The 17,678-nt window shown below is 41.7% G+C and overlaps 1 protein-coding gene across 2 annotated transcripts in view; it reads right to left on the reverse strand.

The window, feature by feature from the left end:
• LOC144687341 (hepatocyte growth factor-like) overlaps nucleotides 1-17,414 on the reverse strand; it is a 71,624-nt gene extending 54,210 nt beyond the window's left edge. For both annotated transcript variants that reach the window (XM_078553327.1, XM_078553328.1), the window contains exons 1-4: nucleotides 17,262-17,414; nucleotides 13,181-13,337; nucleotides 6,194-6,306; nucleotides 1,750-1,864 (exon numbers count right to left, since the gene is read on the reverse strand). In XM_078553327.1, the coding sequence (XP_078409453.1) occupies nucleotides 1,750-1,864; nucleotides 6,194-6,306; nucleotides 13,181-13,337; nucleotides 17,262-17,313 (437 nt within the window). In that variant the 5' untranslated portion in view covers nucleotides 17,314-17,414. The remainder of the gene's footprint in view (nucleotides 1-1,749; nucleotides 1,865-6,193; nucleotides 6,307-13,180; nucleotides 13,338-17,261) is intronic.
• Nucleotides 17,415-17,678: the final 264 nt, after the last annotated feature.

Consider the following 17,678-nt stretch of genomic DNA (forward strand, 5'->3'; position numbering starts at 1 on the left):
GCAGGTTGACACTTCATTTTTAGGTATGCCTGGTGCTGCTCCTGGCATGCCCTCCTGCATTCTTCATTGAACCAGGGTTGAGCCCCTGGCTTGATGGTAATGGTAGGATAGGGGATATGCCAGGCCATGAGGTTACAGATTGTGTTCAAGTACAATTCTGCTGCTGCTGATGGCCCACAGCACCTCATGGTTGCCCAGTCTTGAGTTGCTAGATCTGTTCGAAATCTATCGATTTTAGCACGGTGGTAATGCCACACAACATGATGGAGGGTATCCTCAATGTGAAGGCAGGACTTCGTCTCCTCAATGACTGTGCAGTGGTCACTCCTACTGATACTGTCATGGACAGATGCACCTGCAGCAGGCAGGTTGGTGAGGATGAGGTTAAGTATGTTTTTCCCTCTTGTTGATTCCTCACCACCTGCCACAGGCCCAGTCTAGCAGTTATGTCATTTAGAACATGGCCAGCTCAATCAGTAGTGGTGCTACTGAACCACTCTTAGTGATGGACATTGAAGTCCCCCACCCAGAGTACATTCTGCACCCTCGCCACCCTCAGTGTGTCCTCCAAGTGGTTTTCAACATGGAGGAGCACTGATTCATCAGCTGAGGGAGCGCAGTACGTGGTAATCAGCAGGAGGTTTCCTTGCCCATGTTTGACCTGATGCCATGAGACTTCATGGGGTCCAGAGTTGGTGTTGAGGACTCCTAGGGCAAATCCCTCCCAATTGTATACCGCTGTGCTGTCACATCTGCTGGATCTGTCCTGACAGTGAGACAGGACATATCCAGGGATGGGGATGTCTCGGACATTATCTGTAATGTATGATTCCATGAGGATGAATATGTCAGGCTGTCGCTTGACTAGCCTGTGAGACAGCTCTCCCAATCTTGGCACTTGCCAAATGTTAGTGAGGAGGACTTTGCGGAGTCAACAGGGCTGAGATTGCCGTTGATGCCATCCGGTTTCATTCCTTTTTTGTGACTTTGTAGCGGTTTGTTACAACTGAGAGGCTTGGGCCATTTTAAGAGTCAACCACATTGCTGTTGGTCTGGAGTCACATGTAGGCCAGACCAGGTAAGGACGCCCTAAAGGGTGTCCTTGACCACATGTGGGTTTTTACAAATCGACAATCGATTCATGGTCATCATCAGACTTTTAATTCCAAATTTTTATTGAATTCAAATTCCACCATCTGCCGTGGCGGGATTCGAACCCGAGTCCCCAGAGCGTTACCCCAGGTCTCTGGAATACTAGTCCAGCAACAATACCACAAACCTCCCCCTAAATGCTCCTCAGGAGGTTTATCTACAACACTTAAAAATTACAACTTTAGAATCTAATTTTTCAAACATAATGCATAGTTATGCAGCACAACATCTAAAAAATATTTTTGTTTTTGCTTTGCAATCTTACTACCTATATTTTTCTCTGATGGAGTCCTGTAATGGTCCAATGGCAAGAGTCATATTCATTTTATTGACATTTAAAAATCTGTAAATTTTAAGACAAACAGAAGACTGAGGGACGTATTGAACTCCTCAATTTTGAAATCCTTCTATTAAAACATATCCTCAACTCTAGTGGATTAATGGAGCCTGGTTCGCATTGGATTCAGACAGTAAAGCTACTTTGGGATGTCTAAACAATCCAACATTGCATTATGATCTTTACGCTAAGCAGACTAATTTGCTTGGAGGGGATGAAGTCAATAACATCATCAAGTGCAAAAATAATTTATACGTTACCTATGGTCGTGTGGGATTGTTGAATTCCAGTGTTGACAGGTCTGACCAGTTTCTGTCACTGACTTTGTACCCCGGTAGTTTTTACCTTTTCCAATAATACATTCTCTAATGTAGTCTGGAGAAAATGAAACAAGTTTGTTAATATTGCATCCCTGTCCAGAAGAAGATTTTCATTGACACAACATTAACGCAAATAGCTTTCCATTATGATGAACAGTTTCTCTTTAGGTGGCAACAGTTCATAGAAAATAAGCAGGAATTTCATTCGACAGGAATTCCCTCCAGTTTACTATGGGCAACTTTTTTGAGTTGAGGGCAGTAGCCCTGGAACATTTGGGATGGGAGGCCTGGGGTGTGGGAGGCATGCTACCATCATTTCCCAACAATTGGGAATACAGGATGTGAAGCCTATAGGCTTTCCAGGTTATCCCTGTGGCACTGGCTGATTTAAGAGCACATGGATTTTTCATGCTGCCTACTGCTATTTTCAGTGGCAATAAATGAAAGAAGGCATGTCAGGGTGATTAACAGGCGGCTTACCTTGAGTGGAGGCTACAGCCAAGATCGCAACACATTTGTTGGCCCAGACAGACTTACCTGACAGTGAGCATCTTTGCAGGGTTGACAGAAAGTTAGACACAAAACCATGCCATCTATTGCAAAGACACCAGCTACATACAGCACTGGGCTGGAAATGATGTAACTAAAGTGATCTGAAAGCTGGGGTTTGGCAATACATATGTACAAAGATGGTGCTGTGGGATGGTTCAAAGGGCCACTTTCCTCAGGTGCAGCTCAAGTAACACATTCACCACATTAGCAGGCATGAAACAGAAGGTCAGGATGCTTCTACCTTGTGTTTTCTTATTGTCATGAAGAGATATTAATATTATTAATATTATGTTATTGGAAATTATTTCAAATTGGAATTGTAGTAGCGTCTGTGTCTATGCATGGCTTAATTGAATTAAAGCCAGCTAGTCTGGGTACTTTGCTGTATAGTAGTTTGAGATGTTAATTAGGTAAATATAAGGATAGAAGGTAAAGAAAAGAATGGGTAAAATCTTGCACCTAGCTGGGAGATGCCAAGCAATGTATTTATATTACTAATAAAATTGGTGGAATGAAAGGATTATTGTTTGGAGAGGTAAAATGTTATAAAAAAAAACCTAGTGATAGAATGGAAAATTTACATTCAAGGGGAAAGCTAGGTATAAACCACGAGAAGTTTGTGTGTGTGAGTCAGAGGCATCTAAGATCTAAAGAACCTGTAAGCCAACAACTGTCTGCAATGGAACCAAATTGCAAGGGACCTCATTTTGAATTTGTAAGGTCAAATGTGCTTTGCCTGGTGTCTGTTTAAAGTCTATGGGTTATTGTTGCCTTGGTGAAGATTTAACTGGAGGTGATTAATTTGGGGATTTGTTTAAAAGTTATTATGGTAGTAATTTGTAGACATGTGTATGTGTTAATTTCTTGTTAAATTAATAAATGTTTAAGTTTGTTCTATATAAAAACCCGTTGAGGCTTGGCTGGTTTATTTCTGAATTCAGAGTTGCATCTCAAACATATCAATTAGAAATATAGGTTATGACAGATTTCCCTCTGGGATTTAAACAATGCAGGCTTGGCCAGAGTTGGACTAGGAGCAGCTACCTTTAGGTAAGAACAATGAGACTCATTCAAGAAGGAAATAGGGAGAGTACAGGGCCAACATATTCCAGTAAAGACAAAGGGTGGGACCTACAAATCCAGGGAACCCTGGATGTTGAGGGATATGCAGGATTGGATAAAGAGAAAAGGGGAGGCTTATGGCAGATACCGAAGGCTCAAAACAGCGGAAGCCGTGGAGGAGCATTGAATGTGTAGAGGGGGGAAACTTAAAAAGGAAATTAGGAGAGCAAAAAGGGGGCATGAAAAGACATTGGCAGGTAAAATAAAGGAAAATCCAAAGTTATTTTACAAGTACATTAAGAGCAAGAGGATAACTAGGAAAAGAGTAGGGCCGATTAAGGACCATAGTGGTAATTTGTGTGTGGAGCCGGTTCTAAATGAATACTTTAATTTAGGTGTTCACAAGTGAGAAGAACGACATGGGTATGGAAATCAGGCAGAAGGACTGTGATATAATTTTTAAAAATTAGCATAAAAAGGGAGGAGGTTCTAAGTGATCTGGCAGGCTTAAAAGTAGATAAATCTCCAGGCCCAGATGAAATGTATCCCAGGCTGTTGAGTGAGGCAAGGGAGGAGTTAGCAGGGGCACTGGCAATAATTTTCAGTACCTCTCTGGCCACAGGAGAGGTGCCAGAGGACTGGAGGATAGCCAATGTGGTACTGTTATTCAAGAAGGGACAAAGGGATAACAAGGGAACTACAGGCCAGTCAGTCTAACCTCAGTGGTGGGGAAACTATTGGAAGCAATTCTGTGGGACCGAATTAATCTACACTTGGAGAGGCAGGGATTAATCAAGGACAGTCAGCATGGTTTTGTTAAGGGGAGGTCATGTCTGGCCAATTTGATTGAATTTTTCAAAGAGGTGACCAGGTGTGTAGATGAGGGCAATGCATTTGATGTAGTCTACTTGGACTTCAGCAAGTCTTTTGATAAGGTCCCGCATGGGAGACTGATAAGGAAGGTAAGAGCCCATGGGATCCAAGGCAATTTGGCAAATTGGATCCAGAATTGGCTGAGAGGCAGGGAGCAGAGAGTGATGGTCGAGGGGTGTTTTTGTGAATGGATGCCTGTGTCCAGTGGGATTCCACAGGGATCAGCGTTGGGTCCCTTGCTGTTTGTGGTATATGTAAACGATTCAGACTTGAATGTAGGAGGGTCGATCAGTAAGTTCGCGGATGACACGAAAATTGGTGAGGTGGTAAACAGTGAGGAGGATAGTCTTAGATTACAGGAGGATATAGACGGGCTGGTCAGATGGGCTGAGCAGTGGCAAATGGAATTTAATCCGGATAAGTGTTAGGTGATGCACTTGGGCAGGACAAACAAGGCACGGGAATACACGATGAATGGTAGGATCTTGGGAAGTACCAAGGATCAGAGGGACCTTGGTGTGCATGTCCACCAGTCCCTTAAGGTAGCAGGACAGGTAGATAAGGTGGCTAAGAAGGCATATGGGATACTTGCCTTTATTAGCCGAGGCATAGAATATAAGAGCAGGGAGGTTATGCTGGAACTGTATAAAACGCTAATTAGGCCACAGCTAGAGTACTGCATGCTGTTCTGGAATCGGCATTATAGGAAGGATGTGATTGGACTAGAGAGAGTGCAGAGGAGATTTACCAGGATGTTGCCTGAGCTGGAGAGTTTTAGTTATGAGGAGAGATTGGTTAGACTGGGGTTATTTTCCCTGGAGCAGAGGAGATGGAAGGGGGACATGATTGAGGTGTATAAAATTATGAGGGGCATAGATAGGGTAGACAGAAAGGAACTTTTCCCCTTGGTGGAGGGATCAATAACCAGGGGGGCATAGATTTAAGGTAGGGGCAGGAGGTTTAGAGGGCATATGAGGAAGAATTTTTTCAAGGGTGGTGGGAATCTGGAACTCACTGCCTGAAAGGGCGGTAGTGGCAAAAACCCTCATAACATTTAAGAAGTATTTGAATGTGCACTTGCGATGCCATAGCATTCAAGGCTATGGGCCTAGTGCTGGAAAATGGGTTTAAGAGTAGTTAGGTACTTGTTTGATTGGCGCAGACTCGATGGGCCGAAGAGCCTTTTTCTGTGCTGTACACCTCAATGACTATGACTCTGACTTACCAACTGCTGTGTCATAACACTTATGTTTAAGTTTGGGGTTTCACTGTTAATCCCTGCCCATGCTCCTCCAGCCTTTGAAATGCAGCTAAGGGGCAGGGAGGACTCTTGGGCCTTTTAGAATTTATATCTTCTTTTCTGATATCCACCTTTAATTATTTCTTCTGATAAAATTTCATACGTTCAACAGCGATCTACTCTCTGCACCCTTCCAAACCTGTGCTTGAAGTTCTGTAAATAACCCAAGTTTGGAATATTGGCTCTCAATCTGAAACCCGTCACTGAATATTCTGGTCGATATGATGACAATAGTAGAAATTCAAAGTTCAGGTATCCGCAAACTGATGATTTTTTTACTTAAAACTGAAATTTAGTGGACTTTAATCCACCTTAAGCCATTAGGCTACAAATAGTTGCTTGAAAATGATTTCCAAGAAGACCCGATATACAAACAGTCAGGTTATACGGCTTGTTTCCAGTCCTGTAAATTGCTGGGATAATCTAGTGAATCCTGAAAAGTACTGGATCCACGCATTGAGCAATCTGTACACAGGGCAGTGTCCCAAGGATGGAAAGTCCAGTTGCATTTAGCCTTCTCTCAAAATTCATCACCGACAATGCTATATATTGTTCAAATTGGCACATCACAGATTTATTTAATTTTCACAACATTACCTTTTCTCTCGTAAAGGTCAAATCCTTTGTCTGGCCTCCCTTTCACCCCTTTTGTTTTGCTATTAAATGACAGCCAATAGCACCGCTTCTCATCTTTAGCAAAATAAAAAGCCCTGGAAAGAAAAAGCACTAAGTTAAGCTGAACTATTCGGTTAGACCTGAACTAGACAAGTTTAATTTCTAAATCTGAACAACACTGACAATAACTTAAGCAGCCCCTGTTCCTACATTTTATAGCTGAACAAAATAACAGATCGCTCCTATACCAATCCAGCACAAACAGATTAATAAACACAGTGCAAGAAAAATCTTAGGCTAAAGTTTCCATTTAGTCACCCTGGTCTTCTTTGGCGCAATTTATCTGATATCGGCATAACCTGCGCAAAAGTTCATAGGATTTTAAGCACAATTTAAATTCAATTTAATTGGAGTTTCTCCAATCATTTACACCAGTTTAATAAAATCCTGCTATACGCAGGCCCCACTCAAAACTTGCCACACCTCGAGGATGAATTAATCACCATTGGGAGTTTGCATTAATTGGACTAACTTGTAAGTCTTCAAAGAGACTTGAAAAACAAAGTTGGATTTTTTGGCCGCAAGTAATTGAATGCGTCTAAAGAGAGCTGGCATGGACTTGATGAGCCGATTGGCCTCCTTCTGTGCTATCAAGACTCTATAAGGGCTCTAGTAGGCACAACCAAAAATGTGTTTTTTTTGAAAATTCACTAAGAAATTAACTACTGTACCACAAAGCAACTCGCAAATGGTCCTGTACATTTGTAAAAACTGACATTTTCAGTCATTTAAAAATGGGTTACTTACAAGTAGAGATTGACAATGTGATTAAAAATACTTAGGTAATCCAATTTTCAGTTGTACTGGTCAAGCTTTACCAAGTTACCAATCTCAGTTGTATCAAGGTACATATTTTAAAGTAGTTTTTTAAAAATTATATTTTAAAACACTTCCCAATTCCTTTGGTTAATGGCAAATTTAGCATTCAGCAATATGCAAGTTAGCTTGAGTCGAAACGTAAGAAATGAAACCACTTTTTAAATATATGCAATTTGTGCTGGAATTGTCAATTGCACCCAAAGCAGAAACTACCCTGTAATAATTAAACAAATGCATGTCCTCTGCTCTTGTCAATGTATATTATCCATCTTTGCCTGATGTCAAGCCTATCTACTTCATTTAATAATTGCCTAATAAAGTCAAAATACAACAACCTACAAATCCCTCACTTTGCTAAAGTCAAGGTTGAATGCAGGTCTTTTTTCACATTCAAACTCATTCTATGTCAGGATCTGAAAAATCAGGAGCTCCTGAAAGACCTCTAGTCTTCCAATATTTCGCAATCAAAGAGCCTTTAAAAGTTAAACTTAGCTTACGAAATGGCATCATGATTAATGGTAATTAATTGCAGCATTAAGCAACACAGACCAGAAGATCACAGGTTTAATTACTAGTTTGTGCTGAAGTAGCAGATTTCGGCCATGGGGACATTTGAGGCACAACCATTAAATCCTTGCTCCTGATTGCAAATCTCTGTTGCTTGATGGAAAGTGATCATGTCGTACAAAGAGGGAAATGGGTTTAGATCTGATGCATTCCAAAAGGAGCTAGTCTGCCATCCTTCACTGTCTGCACTCACACATGAATAAGGACTAATTGGGAGAGGTATTCGCGGGCTATTCAAACCCATGGAACTACGCTCCATCACGTCAGTGCTTTTAAGAATGACGAGGAGAAATCAAACAATGAACAAGCTAGGTATAATTGAATTATTACTTCTTGATTTAGTTTCCCTTTCTTTTCAACCCTAATTATACTATAAATCTTTATTGAGGTTGCTCATAATTCAAAACTATACTTTTTAAGTTTATTTTATTTGTGCATGGGTTGTGGGCATCACTGGCAAGGCCAGCATATATAACCCATCCCTAATTACCCTTGAGAAAATAATGATGAGCTACCTTATTGAATTACTGTAGTGCATTTGACTAAACTTACCACACTAGGAGGCAATATATTCCATATGTTAATATTTAGAAAACTATGCAATTATGCCATATTTTAACTCAACGTTTCCTTAAATTGGAATTTGGTTTCCTGAGCTTTTTTTGCTTCTGATCCATGGAAAAGAAAATTGGACAGTATTCAGAATGAGCGATCAATTCACTTCCCCCAATTTCAACAAACAAGCCTAACCAGCACTTCTCTAAAATCTATCTCAAAAATCACTCCTCCAATTCACCCAGAAACACTACCATTTTCTGGACACAATTCAAAGTGACATTATACTTCTGCCAGCTCCATCCAGCTCACAATACTGTGCTTTCCCCTTCCATTACATACTAGCAGTTTTCTCTTTCCCTACTTAAGGATATCACTCTTCTTACCCTTTCCGAAACGATATGAATCTTCCATTGGAGCTGCAATCTCCATCCTCTTCTTCCCTATTTAAATTAGGATGCTCTCCCCATCAGCTTAATATGGCACTCATCTAACCCCACAGGTCATGATGCGCTTTCTTCCAACACTTCCAATTCATCCTTATTTTCTTCAGTCCTTAAACCCTCCACTGAATAAATTCCTTCATAAGTAGTTGATTTGACCAATGCTTCTCTCCCCAAAGTGCTGTTCCTGGCACCTCGACTCCCTTATTCCTCCTCCAAAATAATTCTCACAGCTTCTCTCTGCCTCCTCACAACACTTTTGCTTACATCTTTTCCCATCTCTTTCGACCCCCAATCCCACTCCTCTGCAGCATTATTCCAAGATTCCTACATCCTGAAACATTGGGAAAATTTCTGCCTCCACAAGCCTGACTTGGGGAAAAGTGACCCAATGATCTAATTTTCATCCTCAAGGTGTGCTAATGGGAGTGGGGCCTGTCGCTGTGGAAAGGTTCAGAGATAGCCACGTAGGCTGCCGGGTTTGGAGGTAGGCTTTTCTGTAATTTATTGCTTCATGGGATGTGGGTACCATTGGCTAGGCCAACATTTATTGCCCATCGCTAATTGCCCTCAAGAAGGTGGTGAGCTGCATTCTTGAACCACTGCAGTCCATGTGGTTTAGGAACACCCACAGTGCTGTTAGGGAGTTCCAGGATTGTGACCCAGCAACAGTGATGGAACGGTACTATAGTTCCAAGTTAGGATGATCTGCGGCTTGGAGGGGAACTCACAGATGGTGGTGTTCCTATGTATCTGCTATCCTTGCTCCAGGTGGCAGAGGTCGTGGATTTGGAAGGTGCTGTTGAAGGAGCCTTGGTGAGTTCCTGCAATGCATCATCGTCGTCGGTCCCTTGGAATCGAGGATGACGTGTCAGGCTTGGTGAGACTGCAGGTGACTGAGCAACCCAATTCTGGATCCACATGTTCTTCCATAGAGGGGCTGGTGCATGTTGCTGGGCAGGGGAGTGGAAATCACAGCCCCGGGTTGGCTTCCTCCTCCTTCCTCTGGCGCCGCCGTTCCACCTCGCTGTCGAGTCACAGAGCCTCAAAGTAGCTTGTGCCTTGATGGACCAGGTGGTGCCACACCGAGCGATCTGCAGTATTCTCTTCCCAGTCAGCAGTGTTAATGCTTCCGTGCTTTAGGGCAACCTTGATCACATCCTTAAACCTTTTCCTTTGGCTGCCCTTTGAGCGTTGGCATCTGGATGCAATGGCCCGTCCATCGGAACTGGTTTCGCAGGAGCAGGGCTTCAACGTTGGTTGACACAACTTCATGGAGGACGCTTGTATTAGTCCAGCGGTCCTCCCATTTGATCTCCAGGATCAACACATGCACTGCTGATGAGAGCTCTTAAGGGTCTTAATGTGGCATCAGTAGACAGTCCATATTTCACTGCAGTAGAGGAGAATGGTCAACACAACGGCCTTATAAACCAGAACCTTTGTTGACTTTCAAAGATCCCTGTTGTCAAAGGCACAATGACGCCTTCCTTCAGTTCGTCATGTAGACGGTACCCCATGCTGCCACTGTCTGTCGGTGGTGGAGGGAGTGAATGTTGAAAGTGGTGGACTGGATGCCAATCTAACGGGCTGCTTTGGCCTGAACAGTGTCGAACTTCTTGAGTTTTGTTGGAGCTTCACTCATCCAGGCAAATCACACTCCTGACTTGTGCATTGTAGATGGTGGACAGGTTTTGAGAGGAAGCGAGCCACTCACTACAGAATTCCCAGTCTCTGTCCTGTTCTTGTAGCTGCTGTAATTATACGGCTAGTCCGGCTCAGTTTCTGGTCAATGGTAACCCCAGGTTGTTGATGGTGGGGGATTCAGTGATGGTAATGCTATTGAATATCAGGAGGAGATGATTAGATTCTCTCTTATTGGAGATGGTCATTGCCTGGCACTTGTGTGGCACAAATGTTAATTGCCACTTGCCAGCCCAAGCCTGGTTATTGTCCAGGTCTTGCTGCTTATTGGCACTGACTGCTTCAGTATCTAAGGAGCCATGAATGGTGCTGAACATTGTACCATCATCCGTAAACATCTTCACTTCTGACTTATGATGCAGGGAAGGTAATTGATGAAGCAGCTGAAGATGGTTGGGTCCAGGACACCATCCTAAGGAACTCCTGCAGTGATGTCCCAGGGCTGAGATGATTGACCTTCAACGACCACAACTATCTTCCTTTGTGCTAGGCACGACTCCAACTATTGGAGGGTTTTCTTCCTGATTCCTGTTGACAGAGTTTTGCTAGGGCTCTTTGATGCCACATTCAGTCAAGTGCTGCCTTGATATCAAGGGCAGTCACTTTCATCTCATCCCTTGAAACCAGCTCTTTTGTCCACACTTAGAACAAGGCTGTAATGAGGTCAGGAACTGAGTGGCTCTGGTGGAACCCAAAATGAGCATCAGCGAGCAGGTTATTACTGAGCAAGTGCTGCCTTAATAGCACAGTTGATGACACATTCCATCATTTTGCTGACAATCAAGAGTAGATTGATGGGTCAGGTTGGATTTGTCCTGATTTTTGTGGACTGGACATGCCTGGGCAATTTTCCATATTGCTTGGTAGGTCTTAGTGTTATAGCTGCATTGGCACAGCTTGGCTTGGGGCACAGCTACTTCTGAAGCTTCTAAATCTTCAGTAGTTTTGCTGTGTGAAAGGCCCACCTTGGTAATTTGGGACTTCATCCCAGCATTAAAAAAAAACAATAAAACAAAAAAAACTCCTTTAGCCCTCACTTCTCATACATTTCTCATTCCCCATCCATGCAAACTCATGCCAGCTCATGTCCCCTCTACCCACCCCATGACCATTTATAGTGCTTATGCCAACTTAGTGCCAACCCATGACCTCCCACTGATCCCAATGGCCCTTTATATCACTTATGCCAATTCACGACCCCACCCCCCCACTCTCCATGCCAATTCACCCAGTATCTACCATGGCCATATCTCAGGACTCATGCTGAGGTGAAATAAAATAATGGTCTAAGCATCTATTGATGACTTCACTATTTAAAAAAAAACACTCTGATAAAAAACATTCAATGCATTTAAATTCCTTTGACTTAATCCCTAATGAAAACAATTATTCGTATTCATAGCCCCAGATCAAAGATGTTATAACCACTTAGAGCTGTCGATCAAACTGTGAACTGACAGGCACCCCAATGTGATAATGATAGTTTGTGGAATCAGTCCTACAGCGTTAATTCTATAATGATAACCCTGAGGTTATATCAAAAGACAGCTCGTGAAATTGCAAGTCGTCACAGCTGGCTTTTTTTTTAATTTAAAAAGCTTTGGGATTTTAATCCTTTAACAGCCTGACAGTTCCAATGAGCTTATCTATTTTTTACACACATTTATGTCTAATTTTAACAAACCCAAAGTGCACCTTATCTCTCTCAAAGGGGTCCTTAGACCTATCCAAAAAGAGACCCTACCTCCCAAATGACTCTCACAGCTTTAGACCTTTTGTTCAAATGTCTAAAGCCTACAAGCCATGTTTTGCACATCCCACTAATGAAAATTGCATCTGTTTGAAGGCAGCTGCACTTCAACATGTGCAGCTGGCCCCATGAACCACAAATGTGCAAACCACAACCAGCCCCATTTCCCTCCTCCCCCGGCTGCCCTCCCCCAGCCAAAATGGTGGGTGCCAGGTTCAGGGGTGGGACTTCCGGAATCGGGGCTACAGCCACATTTTGGCTAAGTCAGAGACACCTTCCGCCCCCATGGGAACTCAGGCCTATATGTTAGGTCAAATGCTTTTCCTAATTCATTTTCCTCTTGCAGATGTAGTAAACTTATTTTGAAAAAAAAACCTGACCAAAACAGGACATTTTTTGGCACACTTTACAATGTGATAACGATGGATCATCAGGAAGTTATCAATTACTTTTGACTAGATTTTCTTTGAATTAGCTCATCAGAAAACTGCCAAATTAAACTGCAATGCAGGGATAGATACAAAAAGGTCAATTCATTACAATGACACGTCCATATAATTGTAGCAAGTTTCATTTTCATCACTAAAGTACATTACCACTGCAAAACAGTCAAAGTATATTGAAAAATGCCACTCATGCACAAACACTTTTTGAAAGACTCCACAGGTGGGGCAGATAGTGCAATTGTTGCCACCCAGTGCACTGAAGTGAATCAGATGTAGTTCCCAAAGACAACCAAAAAAGAGCTCTAGTCACTAGGTGCCATTTTAGCCTCTACAGGAGAAGCCCAGATCATGAAAAATCTTACTACTGGATGACTCCCTTCCAATTGTAGGTTACCCTTCACTTTTCCCCAGCCTCGAGATCCAGCAATAATGCATAATGTTTCTTGTGCAGTTGAAAGGAGGGATGGGGAGAGGGGTGTAAAGGTTGGCATGGCAGCAATTATTAGGCAACCAGCAATCCTACACCACAGCCAATAGCATAGCCCCAGTCCCATAGTCCTCGCAGCTTGTCAGGCAACAAAATAGGATCATATTATTGGTCCTACAGTCTTCAATGTCTAGTTACCTGCAAACAAATCCTTTGTATTTCATACAACGCTTTGCACATTGTCCAATGGTGTCCGTTCGTTTAGACCTCTGTGGCAGGGACTTTTTGACCAATACATGTCCAGGAGTTTTCAGAAAATCATGTAGGGCATTCTTTCTTGTCGTCATAGAATCAACTGATGAGAAAGGGAAAAAAAATCTATAAATATTGAACTGATTGAAAGTAGGGTTTCCACAGGTTATGCCAAATGCTTAACTGGATACTGGATACTGGCAGGGTTGCTGCAGGACAGGCTTAACTTCCAATGTATATGTCACTGCTCATCAAAAGTCTTATCACTTTAACTAGTACATTCAATTTATAAGGCAGAAAGTGAAATAAAATGGACTTGCATTTAAAATATACTACTAACAGATTTACATATCAGGGCACAGATGTAGAATCATAGTATGTTACAGTACATTAACAGGCCAATCAGCCCATCAAATCTGTGCTGGCACCCTCCCCCACCACCACCCTCCCAACCCCATCACTATGAGCCATCTAGTCTAATCCCACAGTTCTTTTTATTCCTAATACCCTGTAATAATATTTTCCTTCACATAGATATCCTATTGAAAGACCGAATTTATGGACTCTACTTTAGCCGGGCCTTCTGGTAGCGAATTCCCCCATGGTGTAAAGAATTTTTATTCCAAATTAGTGCTTTCTTATTACCCTCATGGAGCATCACTATTTATCAACTCTCATAAGGTCATCTATTACTTTTCTCCATCCTAAAAAAAAAAGCTTCAACTTCAAGAACACACAAAAACACAAGAATTAGGAGCAGGGGTAGGCCATTCAGCCCATCGAGCCTGCTCCACCATTGGTGCAGATCATAGCTGATCAGATTGTGGCCTCAACTTCGCTTTCCTGCCTGCCCTCTATAACCCTTGACTCCCTTGTCGATCATGCATGTTTTCCATTGTTTTTTTACAAGCTTCCTATGATAGGGAGCCTACAACTGCACATAATATGTCAACTGCAGCCTAGGTGTAGTAAAAATTTAAGATGACTTAGTTTTCTATTCCATGCACTAGTTAGAAAACCAAAATTTAAGTCATCCTTTTTTATAGCCTTACACATTTGAAATTTCAGTTTAATTGGCCTGCACACTAATGCTCCCTTTTTGTGGAATACTTTCTTCCCTTATACTCCCGTAATGTAATGTATAACATTTTTGCATACTGAACAGCATCTGCCATCTGGTTGTCCATCCTGCTCACTATTCATGCCCTCCTCAGTGTGTCATGAAAATCTGTCATATATTCATAGTCCGGTATTATTAGCCCAAGTTCAACATTGTTTCCTCAATTCCCAAGTCTAGATAACTTTTATAGTGAACCAGTGATCCCATCATGGATACTACTGTAGACCTTTTCAATTTGGGAAACTACCTTATAATACTATTCTTTGGCCCTTCCAAACATTTCTTCATTCATATGATTGCATTTCCCTTAATTCTACATTTTTATGTAGAACTTTATTACATGCTTTTCGAAAATCCATACAAACCAATTCTTCTCATGTCCACTGCACATCCGTTATCTGTTCTGCTTGCTATTTCTTCAAAAAGGTTCTATAAGGTTGATCATGCATGACCTGCCTTCTCCATGTTTCTCCAGTGTTTACAATATTTCATTCTGCATCACTGTCTCTGGTAACTTGCCAATAAATGAACATCTAACAAAGCAGCTTTCGATAGTATACATGTAGGATTTAAGGAAGCCCCAGATCATTAAGATATTTTCCCATTAAATTATTGCAGTGTATAATAGTTTTGGAAGAGATAATTAACTTCACATTTTCATTATCTTTTAGTAACTACTTTATACTCATTAATCATTATCATTCTTCAACGGTATCAGGACTCATCACAACGCAACTGCTTCTGCTACACGTGACAAAAATGATCCCCAAGTATAACAGAAACAGCATAATCCATCACTGAGGCATTTACATGCAGGCTTCCAATTTTTGGGGGTTCATGTGCTAGTTGAAAGGTACATCAGTCAATTTCCCACTGTTAATAATGTGGGCAGAACACACAATTGAATTACTGTCTTATAATTACTGCCAGGTAAAATGGTAAATCCAGATCTAAGTTGCAAATGTGCAGCACCCTGCAATCATCATTGTGTTACTGTGATGATCAAGAAAAATGTAAATAGCTCTTGTCTGCCAATCCTATCGAATAGAAATAAATCACTTTAAAAATCTGCAAATAACAAAAATGAGAAATGATAACACAGCCTCCATCTGAAACATGAACATAAGCACTCCGGCGGAACTGCTGACTATTTTTGCCCATTTGTTGCACAGTTCCAATTAGAGGTGTGTGGTCTGTGTTCTCTCACAGCTGATCTCCGCTCTTCATCCTTAGGTTGTATTTCAGACTGTCAGGAACCCTGAGGCCAGGAGTGAACATTCGACAAGACAAGCAGACAAGCCATGGCTTCCAGAAACGGAACATTAGCCGTAACAACAGGCAAGGCTAGAAGATCGGTATTCAGCAAAATAAGCATGATTTCATTAACACACTCAAGCAATCCCCACAGAAAACAAAAGAAAAAGTGACAGCTGTACATCTCTGCAGCTTCAAATATTAAATTTACAATTGATATATGGGGCGATTATAAGGAAACAATAAGTTTAGGTGATGTTAGGAAATTAGCTGGATTTATTTTAAACCAACAACTGAACCTACAGGATTAATGAGGAAGAGAAAGTTTAAAAAGTTAAAATTACTTTCTGGGAGGAGTTATTGGCAACTTTATCATTTGGGCTTTATTCAGTTTTAACTGTTTTTCTGTCAGTAATCATGCTCGGTGAGGAGTAATAGTCTCCCTGCAGAGTTAAACAGTCCCCAGGGTATTACTGCAGGTTTCTTGAACTTGGTTTCAACTGCATGTCTTTCCTTCAGTCTATTTAAAACAGCTTAATGAAAGACAGTTTTTATTTGCTGCTAATCGGGGTTGTCTCCAAGTTAAATTAAATTAATTGTGTTCCATTGAGGAAAGAAAAATCCCATTAATAAGAAGATTTAAAGGGACTCTGGTTGACTTGAATGCCCTTTGTCCTCTTTCCTCAGCTTTTGGGGATGGCTGCTAAGGAGCAACAACATCTAAAGAGTTGAAGAGGAGCTAGAGAGGGGGATGTGGGTTGGAGTAATCTTCATTCTACTCCCATCCCATAACTGCACCATTGATGTTGACCAGGAGGTCTCAGGCACTCTGTAAGAAAACTCCAACCATTCAATTACCTGTGGTAATTATTTCCACCCACAGTAAGCAAGTCGTCTTTCACAGTAACTCCTCAAACACTCCTATGCATAATGCTTTTTTAAAAAAAACACACAAAAAGGAAAATGTTTTTAAAATAGTTAACGTTAAGCTGCAAATAAGTATGGAAGCATTCTTTGCAATTATATTTCAATTATCCTCCAATTTCTATATCTTCAGATATGTTCAACAAGACTTTTTATGACCCAAACATAAAAGTGGTTAAACAATTCAGCAGAAAATCCTGCTCCAATAAACCATGACTTAAAGCGGTGTCACTGTGAAGAGAGGGATCAACACTCATCCAGAAATTCCCCCAACAGGACCTGAGCCCCTCTTGTTATGACTGAGGGGGTAATAACCCAGGACCAGGGGCCACGTCCAATAACATTTTGTGGCGTGATTTGCACGAGATTATTATTATTATTTTTTAGCCCATTTTTAAATGTCTAAATAACAGCCACTGCTTTTGCGGGCTGAATAAGCGCCACTGTTCGCTACTCAAAAGATCGGGTCATTCCAGGCAACATGCGCCGGTAATTGTACAGAGAGCCGTCCGCCCTTTAAAAAGTGTTAACTCCTTCAGGAACAGTCAACGCTTCCATGCCGGTCTCTAAGGTACTGACAATGTTGTTCTGCGAACTGAAATTCTCCGCTGTCATTGCACACGTCCCGTTGGATTTCCTCTAACTTTCCAAGTTATCCCCTGAATTCTCTTCTCAGCAACTTTTAACCCGCATTAGACACACATGCAAACGAAATGCAAAGCATCAAACCTGCTAAAATGAGGGTGGGGAGGAGCAACAGGAGCCTGACTGTCCCCAGCATGGTCAACAATGGATGTGAGCCGCGGGGTGCTGCTCCCAGGGTTTTATGCTCTCCGGCAGTGTTTGGAAAACATTACTGGGAAGAAAAAAAACTTTTCCCGTAAAAAAAACTTGCTCGCGTGAGGCCAAACAATCCTGCCACATCCCCGCCCCTTATTCATCTCCACCAATCAGGATGCTGCTCACTGGTTTGGAATATTTCAGTTTAACAAAATTAGCAAGGGTCAGATTACTGTAGTTCTGAGTGATCCCTGGTAATCTAGAGGAATGTTTCCAATGAATCTTTTAGGCAACAAAAATGTACAGTCCAAACGATGCTCCTAATGGTATAATACTCACAAACCTTCACCAATAAGCTAGTAACAA

The sequence above is a fragment of the Cetorhinus maximus genome, chromosome 12 (assembly GCF_964194155.1).
Source record: "Cetorhinus maximus chromosome 12, sCetMax3.hap1.1, whole genome shotgun sequence".
Taxonomy (NCBI): domain Eukaryota; kingdom Metazoa; phylum Chordata; class Chondrichthyes; order Lamniformes; family Cetorhinidae; genus Cetorhinus; species Cetorhinus maximus.